Genomic DNA, 12,336 nt, shown 5'->3' with positions numbered 1-12,336 from the left:
TTTGGGTCAGTGAAACCCAAAATATTGGCGTTTCAATGGCACAGCCTGGCTCTTCAGAAGAAGTCTGCTATGGCCTGCCTTCCTAAACACATTCAGCCCCAGTTCAGGCTGCATGTGATTACATTACAGCATCCCAGGCCTGTCTGGGTCCCAGCCAGTCCCACACATGCTGATTGATGAGGCTTTTTTTTATTACTGTTTTACGTTACATGTTTTATGGGTGGTGATCTTTTTCTCCTGTTCACCTGTTCCATCCACCCACCAGCCTACACCCTGTCCGTGCATCATTATACTTTTTACATAAGCAAAGAAATGCCCCCCACACCATTACTGACCCACTGCCAAACCGGTCATGTTGGAGGATGTTGCAGGCAGCAGAACGTTCTCCATAGTGTCATGTCTCCAGACTCTGTCATGTGCTCAGTGTGAACCTGCTCTCATCCGTGAAGAGCACAGGGCACCAATGGTGAATCTACCATGTTCACTGGCAATGCCAAAAAGCACAAGCCCCACTTGTGGACCTCGGGCCCTCATACCACACTCATCCAGTCTGTTTATGAAAGTTTGAGCAGAAATATGCATATTAGTGGCCTGCTGGAGGTCATTTTGCAGGGCTGAGGCACTGTTCCTCCTGTTCCTCTTTGCACAAAGGAGGAGGTAGCAGTCCTGCTGCTGGGTTTGCCCTCCTACAGCCCCCTACTACAGTCTTATGGTGTACTGGCCTGGCTCCTGTTATCTACTCCATGCTCTGGACACTGTGCTGACACAGCAAACCTCACCACAGCTCGCATCGTGGATGATTGCACATCCTGCACTAGTTCTGTGGGTTGTAGACACTGCCTCATGCTACCTCTATGGTTGGAGAACTGACCAAAGTGACCAAAACATTACCCAGAAAGGATGAGAACAGAGAAAAGGTCTGTGGTCACCACCTGCAGAACCACTCCTTTATAGGGGGGTCTTGCTAATTGCCTCTCATTTCTACCTGTTGTCTGTTCCATTTGCACAACAGGAGGTGAAATTGATTCACAATCAGTGTTGCTTCCTAACTGAACAGATTGGTTTAAAGTGTGGTTAACTTGGGAGTTACATTGTGTTGTTTTAGTGTTCCCTTTATTTTTTGAGCAGTGTACATTTTACATTTTGATTACCATGCCCAAATAATGAAAACCTATTAATTATATTACCATAGAAATAAAGGGTAAAGGTCAGTACTATTGATTGATGCTTAGGAGATGGTTGGCAATGCAACTGCGTAGCGGCTTGCTAAAAACACCTGAACATACTTTTACACTTGCTGTGTACTCAACTGGATGGATGGCATTTTTTCAAATGGTACAGACTTTGTTTGCATAGTATGTCAGCATATTTGGCATTTTGGGCTTAACTGCGCACGATCAGACTTCCATACGAGGGATGTAAGATTTCCTTTCTTTATAACAGAGAGCAGAAGGCTTGATTTTTCATGTTTTCTCTAAGGGCTCTCCATTGGCCATCACATCATAATCTACATCACATGCTACTGTTTAAATGCGATCCTCCAACTGAGCGTGCAAATCGGTGTGCAGCGTGAGGATTGGCTGCATGATTTGGTGCCATTTAGTTGGGAAATACAAACTAAAGGTTATAGAATTATATTGCCCAAAGTTTGTTATTGATGAAAGATTTATTGCGATTCAGAACGATTGTTTCTATTGCCCAGCACTACTTACAGGTACAGTTTGTAGGTACGTTTGCAGAATGTAACCCATAAGTTAAAGCCCTGCTGGCATGAGGGTGAGGTGTATAACCCAGAGACAACCAGCACTTCTCAGAGCTCAGAATTGATGAAGGGCTTCAAGATTCATGACCTTGCACCAGATGGGCTGTAGATTCCAAATGTGCACCTGCAAAGTCCAATAAAATGGCTGTTGAGTGTATATAGAAACCACATTTTGTACCCTTTGTTTAGTACGAACATTGATGACGCCTGTGTTTGACAAATCTCCAGGATCTGAGAAATTACCAGTACAGTGTGCCCGTAGTCGAGGGTCTACGCATCCACATGGAAGTGGGCAACAGCTATATTGACATTCCAAGGTCAAAGTTTAATGAGGTGAGATTTCAGTCCAGTCACAGCTTTAGCATCAGTGACACTAGCATGGCTCCTATTCCCTTCCTTGTGCTTCAATTTATGTAGATCATTCCAGAACATTCCCAAGGTGTGGTGGTGTTGAGCGCAAGCACGTGTGTCCCTTGCAGATGATGAAGGTGGTGTCCTCATCCAACGAGCATGTAATAAGCGTGGGAGCTTGTTTCAGCACCGAGGCCGACTCCCATCTGGTCTGCATTCAGAACGAGGATGGCAGTTACCAGACACAAGCCAACAGCATCCAGGGAAAGACCCGGAGAGGTTAGCCGCCTTTCGGCTCTTCCCCCTTTATTATGTAGGCAGCCAGCATCTCCTTTCTCAAGCTTCCATCTTGTTTGTTTGATCATTTTATTCTTGCAGTGACTGGAGCGAGCTTTGTGGTGTTCAACGGAGCTCTGAAGGCTTCATCGGGATTTGTAGCCAAATCAAGCATTGTGGAAGGTAATAAGCTCACCTTTTCTCCAGACCGCTATGGAGCTAGTCATTTGTGACTGATGCTTTAGTTTTTACCAAAATAATGATTTACATGGACTAATTTGATCATATATGACAAAAAAGGCTACTTTGATTAAAAGAGGTCAGTTTGTGGTGCCTTATGTTTTGGTGTGTCAATGGGCCTTCAGACGGGTTGATGGTGCAGATCCCACCAGACACCATGGAGGCGCTGCGACAGGCCCTGAAGGACCAGGCAGACTTCCAGATCTCCTGCGGAAAGGCCGACTCAAGTGATTCCCGAGAGAATGTCACTGTGCGCTGGGTGGACTGGACCCCGCCTGTCAATACTGGGTACAAGCTCTTTGAATCCCACATTGGTCCATACTAATTGAGAGCTTGTGGTATATAAGCCAGTTTACGTAAGTACTGTGTTGACTGCAGGCCTGCTGGTTTAGCTTTGATGATGCTGGTAGTGTCTAAGGGATCTGTATAAAAGATGTGGCCTTGGTTTTAAATCGCTTTGGTTTAAATATAAAAGTCGTTAACATTATTAATGTTTTTGTCCAGTAAAGCTCATAGTTAGGCAATAAGGAGGATCTTCGGGTTATGGCTCTTTGTATTTTGTAACTGTGTGTGTGTGTGTGTGTGTGTGTGTGTGTGTGTGTGTGTGTGTGTGTGTGTGTGTGTGTGTGTGTGTGTGTGTGTGTGTGTGTGCACGTGCATATATCACATTGACAGCATCATCAGTCCCATAGACGGGAAGTCCCTGGAGGGGGTCCCCAGTATCCGGATCCAGCAGGATTCTGAGTTTGAGATGGACAAGCACACCATTCAGTGTACCGAGGTGTGCCCTGCAGTGAGCCTTCATCATGAGGTGTGATAAATCGTGATCTGAGCCCATCCCCCAACTTTTTCTCAATCCCCCCTCCTTCCTGCCCTCCCCAGGTGTTCTACCTGCTGAAAAGCCCCGCCTGCTCCCTGTCGGCTGTGCTTGCCTCCTGTGGTCAGTTTCAGAGGGAGATCGCCACGGCCGGCTGTGCAGCCCTCTGTCCTCACCTCTCTGTTCTCATCACCAGTGGGATTAACTCTATTGGACTTCGGGTGTCCACTGACACTGACATGGTAACTGTTTCATGTTGCATTAGAACTTCTTCTCTGGTTATAACTTCTTCAGAATACTTATAGAATAGTAATAAAAACCAAAACACATTTGCAGGCTCAATATCGTCTCATATTTTTGCCATTCATGTGGCATTCTTATTTGCTGTCCCTCAATGCCTTGAAGCAGATCCTTGTGGGTTTCTGTTGACCTTATAACAGCACTACCTAAAGGCCATAAGAAAAATACAAATTGGCTAAGATGGTCTGGTTTTTGATATTGCAACAAGCTGTACATAGCCAGCCTATTATCTGGTAGTATGTTTAGATGTATTTCACATAGTGGCATAGCAGACGTCCATTCAGGGGAAAAAAGGCATATAAAAATATGCCTAGGCATGAATTTTAGGTAGCATATCTGCTGTGTTTATATTCTGTTGTGTTTATATTTTTCTTTGATGCCACTTTTGTTTTGTTTGTTATGAAATTTAAAAAAGTTTAAAAAAGACATAAATAAGACAGAAAATAGAAGTGTAGTGACATTCCACCATGTTGGTGGAAAAAGTACTTGTAAAAAGACCTTAATTCCAGCAACCATGTAGTGTAGCAATGTAGAAAAAATGTAGAATGGTTGAATGTGAAAATGTAGAATGTGAACATTGACTTAATGCGTTATTCTGGCTTTACTGGAGAACGGTGAGGTATAAACCCCCTCCCCTCAAATAGAGCCACTGGTCCCAGCAACTCCAGTGGTCTGGTTTCAGCTGCCGCTGCAGCACAGTTCAGGCCATAGGTATGAAAGGGGCTGGATGAAGGCCACACCATGATCCTAAAGGCACACCACAAGAGGGAGCGTGGTATTGGCAGCATTAAGAGCAGGTAGTAAAAGTGGTGAAGTGAGACTACCATACCGGAGAAATGCATAAGAGTGCCCACGTATTCAAAAATAGTCAAATAAACATATAAGTTTGAACACTAAGCAAACCCAAACTGAATCACTTTCTACAAACATAATCTTAATGACTTGTTAATCGGAAAAGTAAACTTGACATTGTTGCTGCAAGAACAAATACCGTTTGTCAGTTCACTGTTAACCAGTACTCTTGGAGCACGCGATTGATTTTCCATGGTGTTTTGCTGTAGGTTGAGTACCAGGCTGGCTCAGGCGGACGCCTCCTGCCGCAGAAATATCTGAACGAACTGGACGGGGCCCTCATCCCCGTCATTCATGGCGGAAGCTCTTCCATCCCCCACCAAGCAATGGACATGGAGTTGTTCTTCTTCATCACTCAGAGTTTTTGAATCAACAGGGTGAGCACAGCACCCTCCAGTGGCAGGGATGTTGGCCCTCCTTTGAGCCAACAAATTGCATTCTGGAAAGACACACAGGCAAATGTCGGAGCAGACGTTAATTAAGCTCTTGCGAGGTATGCAAAAGAATCACCTGTAAGGACAAAGAGGATAAACGTTTGTAGAGAAATGTCCTTTGCACTTCCCAGCAATTGTTATTTTTAGAGCACTTCAGAATGGTCGGGAATGAAATGTAGGTTGGTGTAGAAAACAACATAAAATAATAATAATAATAACAATAATTGTTGTTATTATTTTCTATTCGTGAGAGTGAACAGACTTTGTACCTAAGGCAAACGAGGCCCCTGCTTTCTTTAATCTTTTTCTGATTGGAGACCTTGAATCTGCAGTGTTTGTGTCAGTCATAACTACCGGTACCTAGTGCTGATCCGTGAAGTAGCTTCATCTGAGAGCCATCAGAAGGGTTCCCCTAATGTGTCTTGCTTTAGGTACAGTATACTGTGGCCTATCACCCCTCCTGGCTTCATAAAGTCCCCAGGAAGATCTGGAACATCTGTTTATTTGGGTAGATGGAGGCATCACTTACATTTCTAAAGCTTTTATTGAGCTTAAATGCTATTTTTAAATAGTTCTGTGTGTTGAATAAAGGTGATATTTTTGATAGGGTATAGAAATTTGAGTCACTTGCAGAAGAGCTGATTTGTTAGCGTACACCTTCATTATATGTTGAATAAAGTCGATAACAAAAAATGCTGCACATAGAATTTGCATAGCTGCGTTAATTCTCGGTTGCAGTGGTTTTGTAGATGTTATTTAAAGCCCATTAAAATGAAAATTGGGTTTTAAAAACCGCTCCATCTTAACACTAATAAAAATAAAATGTTACTTTTTGTACCAAACATTTGAAATTAATTTATTGTAATATTTTTGTCATCAACTGTTTTAATATAAAGTATTGTAATACAAATGGAATTTGACTACAGTAATATCTGTCATTTTTCAAATGTAGCGCTGAAAAATTATTTGAAATGATAGTTCTCATTAGTGTTATTTTAAAAGTGTATCTGTCGCAGTTTAGTTGGTTGGTTGTCTTTGTTTTTAAGGAAATCTTGCAGCAAAATCCTAGAGGAAGATTTTAATTGTGCTACTCCACCTCTGGCCAGATGCTGAAGCATTTTGAATTCTTGAAAATGTAGCTGCTAAATTCCTGCATAACCAGTGACGGTAGTATTTCTTCAAAAGGTCACATTCACTTCTTCACAGTGTGTTCTATCTCAGGAGGTCTCCTACTTCTGCTGCAGTGTTCTGAAAGAGTTTAGCGGGGCAGTTCTGAATGTTTTGCCCAGTAGATGGTAGTCATGAAACTCTCCTTAAAACAGATATATTGCACCTTACCTAGCAACGTATGAGGCCAGTCTTTGTGGAGTGCCACTGTGCTAATGTTTTGCACATGTTATCGGTGAAGGCTTACACAGATTGTTTGTTAGAAGAACTCACGGTGAATTCACAGGAGCTATTTTGATAAAAATCATAAGAATTGCAGAAATGGGAGTGATGATGACAATTGTTTTAAAAACCAGCAAAATGAAGATGCCAACCATTTATCAGGCTCTGAAATTACATATGCACTTTTATGATGAATAGTGATCTTCATGACTAAAAATCAATTGTAATTTCTTATTTCATTTCTTGTACTGTGTCTGTTTTAGAAATAGTACACTAATTTTTTTCCCCAAAGTCTGTAAAATATGATGATTTGATGTGTGATTCAGTATTGCACATTTTTAAGAACTGTATGCTCATGGTGATACCACAGAAAAAACCAAGTGCAGTTAGTGGCATTTTCTTTGGGGGAGGGACAACAGCTAATTCTTTTGACAGTTATGATTGGTTTTGTCTTTCACATACTTGCAAATGATATTTATGGAAATGCAAATGATATTTAAATACACATGATTGTTATGGAAGGATTCAGATTAAATATCATCATTTTATAGACATCTTGGATAAATTACTACTCCCTTATATCTGGAGTTAGGACAATTATAGGGCATTTAAATTATTTTTCTCACCATCATTGATTTACTTGATAAATCATCAAAAACTAAATAACTAATAATTTTATGCTTTACAAAAAGGTATTAAACTGTACCATTTTGCATAATGTGTATTTATTCATGAAAACCAGCTTTATTTGGAGATACTGGTATTTGGGACCTAAGAATGTTCTTGAAATAACATTCGTTTCTAATATGTATCACATATAGAATAAAGCTTTTATATATACACAATATTCTTTGTGCTTATTTGGCTACACATATATTTGTACATTTAAATCTGTATTTTATAGTTTTGGTTTACATAATCAAATCAAATATATTTGTATAGCGCTTTTCACAACATATGTTGTCACAAAGCGCTTTACAGTATTTACAAAGTTAACAATACTATGGGTCCAAATCCCTTATGAGCAAGCCAAAGGCGACAGTGGCAAGGAAAAACTCCCTAGATGGTGGGGAATAGGAAGAAACCTCGGGAGGACCAAGACACAAAAGGGAACCCATCCTCCATTGGGCGGCCCGTTAACACACAAATTACACAAAATACAGACAAATACACAAGTCACACACAAATCACACAGACTAAGTAAAGGTAAAAATGAAAGTTCTGGGTTTTGATATTGTCACTGTAAATGTCTGTTGATGAACGCCAGGCTTTCATTGCGTGTCGGAGCAGCGATGCTGGTATTGTAGGCTCCGACTGCAATGTTACTTTCCAGGTGAACCTCGGAGAAAAGATATGAGATGTAGTAAATATGTAACAGATTAATCAAAGGCCAAACTAAACAGATGAGTCTTTAATCGAGTTTTAAACATTGAGACTGTGTCTGAGTCCCGAATAGAGGCAGGAAGATTATTCCACAATTGTGGAGCTTTAAAAGAAAAGGCTCTTCCACCTGCTGTGATCTTTTTGATCCTAGGAACAGTTAATAACCCTGCATCCTGCGAGCGAAGTGAACGCGCTGGGTTATATTGTTCAATAAGTTCATTAAGATAGTCTGGAGCTAAGCCATGCAGCGTTTTATATGTTAATAAAAGTATTTTATAGTCAATACGGAATCTAATTGGCAGCCAGTGTAATGACGATAGTATGGGACTAATGTGATCAAACTTTTTAGTTTTTGTTAAAACTCGTGCTGCTGCGTTCTGAACCAGCTGGAGTTTGTTTATCGATTTACCAGAACATCCAGCTAGGATGTTTTCTGCATCACTAGTATTTAATATGTTTCTAATTTTGGCAATGTTGCGCAAGTGAAAGAACGCTACCCTAGTTATATTATTAATATGTATATCGAACGAGAGATCTGAGTCTATTGTGACGCCCAAGTTCTTTACCTCTGCGCTAAAGTTATAGTAAAAGAATGTAGATTCAATGCTACATTATGTATCTTGTCTCTCGCAGTCCTAGACCCAACTATTATTAATTCTGTTTTATTGGGATTTAGTGCTAGAAAGTTACAAGCCATCCAATGTTTTATCTTCTCTACACATTTCTCAATTTTACTGTTTGCGCCTAAATCATCGGGTTTTGCCGATAAATATAGCTGAGTGTCGTCTGCGTAGGAATGGAAACTGATGTCGTGCTTATGCATAATCTCGCCTAAGGGTAACATGTACAGTGTGAATAGAAGTGGTCCTAGGACTGTCCCTTGTGGGACACCATATTTAACCTGCACAGATTTAGAGGTGTTATTATTAACACTTACACATTGGAAGCGGTCAGTCAAATATGATCTAAACCAGGAGAGTGTGACTTCTTTAATACCTACAGTGTTTTCTAGTCTGTCCAGCAAAATGTTGTGGTCTACAGTATCAGTAGTAAAGCTGTAAGTAAAGCTGTTTCAGTGCTGTGGTTTGGTCTAAATCCTGATTGGAACTTTTCATGGATACTATTTGATTGGAGATAGTGGTTTAACTGATTGGAAACTGCTTTTACTAGAATTTTAGAGATAAATGGGAGATTAGAAATGGGTCTAGAGATAACCATGTCGTGCCCCCCCTGGAGCCAATACCATCTCGCTGGGACTCACGAGGTACCAGACAACCCAGCCTACGCCTCAGTCCGCCACGGCCAACAGTACCAAGAACTGCTCCACGCCACCACCCTTCAGGTTATGACTCAGAGGAGGAGCACCCTGAAGAGCTCCGCCCAATACGGGCTCCCCAAACCCCCTCCAGGGTTCTCACGTCCCGCCACGCGCCTGAGAGACCCCGAACTACGCATCAGCACTACTCCTCCTCCATGTCCCCCTTTTTCTTCTCACCCCCACGACGAGAGTCAACTCGCTGCTCCTACCGCTCTGATGCTCAGCACCAGGAACAAGTTGGCTTTGCTGACCAACAGTGGAAGGGCCTCCTAGATGTGCGGAGAGCTGCACACTCCAGACCTCCCTACCAGGACTACAGAGACTACGGACCTGATGACTACTCCCCGGAAAGAGAAGAGCCCCTGCACCATGACAGATATGACAGACGCATCCTCCAGTCTCCTCAGCGTGGCAGGTACGAGTCACATCACTATAGCTTCGCCCGAGAACCAAGACCTAGTGATGCCCCACGCCTGAAGCAGCTGGATGCCCTCACCAAAGACATTGAGCGTTTTGATCCAGAGAAGCGCGACCACAACATTGAAGACTACCTCAGAGAGATAAGGCATTGCCTTCTCGACCTGCCTCACTCCACCCACAGAGAGTGAGTCAAGTTAATCTGGAAGACGACTTCCAGATCAGTCCACGCAATTATAGAGGCCCAGCCAGCTGTCACCCGTGACGACTTTGACCTGCTCTGTGAAGCCCTAGCAGAGGAATACTCCCCTTTTGCGGATGAGACGTCTGCAACCATTTCAGCCATCCAAATCAAGCATGGCCGCCACGAACATCCCCGGGACTTCTACACTCGCCTGAGACATGCCTACTTCCAAGGACGAAATGGCCCAGGACTTGAAGACAGAGCATTCAAGTCACTATTCCTGCACAACCTGCATCCATGCGTGCGCACCCACGTGACTCTTCTCACCCGGAAGATGGCACAGATGGCCTGGGTCGTCCGATCGGGGGATAAGAGAGAAGAGAATCCCCAAGTATTCGCCATGCAGAACTCCGCAAGCGAACCCATAGAATTGGAGGGCTCGGAAGTACCAAATGGTAACCGTGTCCACCATGGGGCTAGCCTGTCTCACCGCTCCCACTTGGAGAAAAAGCCAAGGGATTGGAGAGACGGACACCAACAGTCCAAGGGGGGTGATCTACACCAGTCAAGGGCACACCAGAAGAGCCATGGCAACCACTACTCCTCCCATGAGCCTAAGCGATCACCCAGAGAGAACAGATGGGACAACCAGAATCGGACCTCTCAACACCAAGAACACAGAAACCGAGGCAGAAGTCCAGAGACCGAGTCACAAGCCACTGCTGAATTAAGGACGGAGCTTCAGCTTCTCAAGGATACAATCACAAAGATGTCCCAGGAGAAGGACATGAACACCAACCAAGGACCGTGAGAAACGCTCTTGTGAGGATGGAGGCCCCTCAGTCGCATGACTAGTCCGAGAAACCTCCTCACCGCTACCCCGGATCCATCTCATTGGCTGGGGAAGGGAACCATCAAGTGAGAACGCACTGCCACCAGCTGCGGAGCAAACTTCATCCAGTCTTTCTGCTTCTTACTCTCCACTCCTGCAGTTCCAGGGAGACCTGGTCCGGAAAGCCAGCGCCCAACGCATCTGTACCAGTGTCCTCCAAGATCACCCAAGTGTCAACACACCACTGGATACCGGATCGGAGATCAGCCTCATCTGCACCGTCACATTCTCCACCATGAGACAGGCCTCACTCGCCATGGGGAGATACCTCAACATTGAGTCCCGTCAGCTTAGCATCACCTGCTATAAGCAAGACCATGCCCCAACCAACCAGAGAGCTTGGTTGGAGTTCACACTCCCAGAGATGAAGCACGTGGACCCAGTCAACACCTCTAAATTTGACGCGGAACAGCTGCTCATCGGTCAAGACCTGCTCGTTAGGCTGGCTCCTCTGATCAGGTGGTCATGGACCCAAGTCACAGTCTGTAAGCCTGTCAGTGACAGGACTAAGACATACAACTGTGACTGGAGAACAATTCCCCAAGCATGTCAGGTGGTAAAAGAGTTGGACTTGATTGTCCCAGCCAGGTTGGCTGGCATTCTGTTTCGACTCATGGTCTTGAGAAGACAGAAGTTTGACTGCCCAGGGGCTTTCTTTCATCCTGCACTGTGGTTCCTTGAACTGAACCTCACCATATGGGGCACTCACCTTGAACTGACCAGTCGTTCAGTTAACTGTACTATGCAGGTGCCTGCTCGTACAACATTGGATCACTTAAGCGACCACGCATTCCATGGCTTGGAACTGTCCATCCCCACGATTGGCAAGTTGCCAAGGCTGCTTGAGGGACACCAGATTCACAACGATGTGCTCTTCAACCTGCATGCAAGAATGATGGCCGTCGTTCCAGACAGGATGCCAGTAGGCTTGGTTTGTCGCATTGATCTCAGCAAGGAGAATGAGATGCCTGTTTATGCAGTCATGAATTGCAGTCCGATCCAACCTGTTGCGAAGGAGATGACCGCTGACGTCCCCAAAGAACCTTACCCAGGGTTTGAGGAGGAGATCCTGCAGCAACCCTCTGAAGAAGCCGATGTCCTGACGACAGACCTTCAGCAACAAAAGCTGCGAGGACAGGGAAAATCACTGCAGAGCACGATCACCTTACCCAACACTACCGTCCAGACCCTTAGTCAGCTATCCCATGTAGTTGAGTCAGAACTTGCAGAGCTCAGTAGGGTTAAACAATTCCTACAGGATGCACTGAATGAGGTTAGTTCCTCGATAACTGGCCTGAGCAAGGGTAGGATACCTCCTTACTCTGTCCCCATCGAAATAGTCGTAGCCATCAAAAAGTCAGCAACTGTCACCACAGATGAAAAGTGCAAGGCCCGTATGTCTAGTAAGGATGATGTTACCGAAATTAGAGTAGAAAGGGCAGGTGACTTGTGGCTTGTCAACACCCCCCAGCATGAGGTTGTAATGACATATGAAAGCCATGACATGGTCATGAGGATGAGACTCCCAAACCAGACTGTGCTCTTTAGAGTCCCATCAGGGGTCTTTGGCCTTGTCCTCACTGGTTGGGTCATTACTGCAGGTGTCTGTCTGATGCTCCTGAGGTACACCCAAGCTCTAAACGCTCTAATTGACTCACTCACTAACATTCCTCAATACCTTCGCCTTCAACCACTTGAGGCACCTCTTCCTTCCCCTCTAA

The 12,336-nt window shown here is 44.1% G+C and overlaps 1 protein-coding gene across 5 annotated transcripts in view; it reads left to right on the top strand.

The window, feature by feature from the left end:
• Positions 1-7,257, top strand: part of zfyve16 (zinc finger, FYVE domain containing 16) — a 33,631-nt gene extending 26,374 nt beyond the window's left edge. For 4 of the 5 annotated variants that reach the window (XM_076986648.1, XM_076986644.1, XM_076986645.1 and 1 more), the window contains 7 exons: positions 1,991-2,095; positions 2,242-2,392; positions 2,492-2,572; positions 2,755-2,917; positions 3,305-3,410; positions 3,512-3,688; positions 4,808-7,257. In XM_076986648.1, the coding sequence (XP_076842763.1) occupies positions 1,991-2,095; positions 2,242-2,392; positions 2,492-2,572; positions 2,755-2,917; positions 3,305-3,410; positions 3,512-3,688; positions 4,808-4,966 (942 nt within the window). In that variant the 3' untranslated portion in view covers positions 4,967-7,257. Of the gene's footprint in view, positions 1-1,990; positions 2,096-2,179; positions 2,393-2,491; positions 2,573-2,754; positions 2,918-3,304; positions 3,411-3,511; positions 3,689-4,807 lie in introns of those variants that run through there. The other variant, XM_076986649.1, reaches the window with a different exon arrangement.
• Positions 7,258-12,336: the final 5,079 nt, after the last annotated feature.

This window comes from Brachyhypopomus gauderio, unplaced genomic scaffold (assembly GCF_052324685.1).
Source record: "Brachyhypopomus gauderio isolate BG-103 unplaced genomic scaffold, BGAUD_0.2 sc47, whole genome shotgun sequence".
NCBI lineage: Eukaryota > Metazoa > Chordata > Actinopteri > Gymnotiformes > Hypopomidae > Brachyhypopomus > Brachyhypopomus gauderio.
The sequence above is the reverse complement of the archived record's forward strand: the minus strand, read 5'-3'. Positions and strand labels throughout refer to the sequence as shown.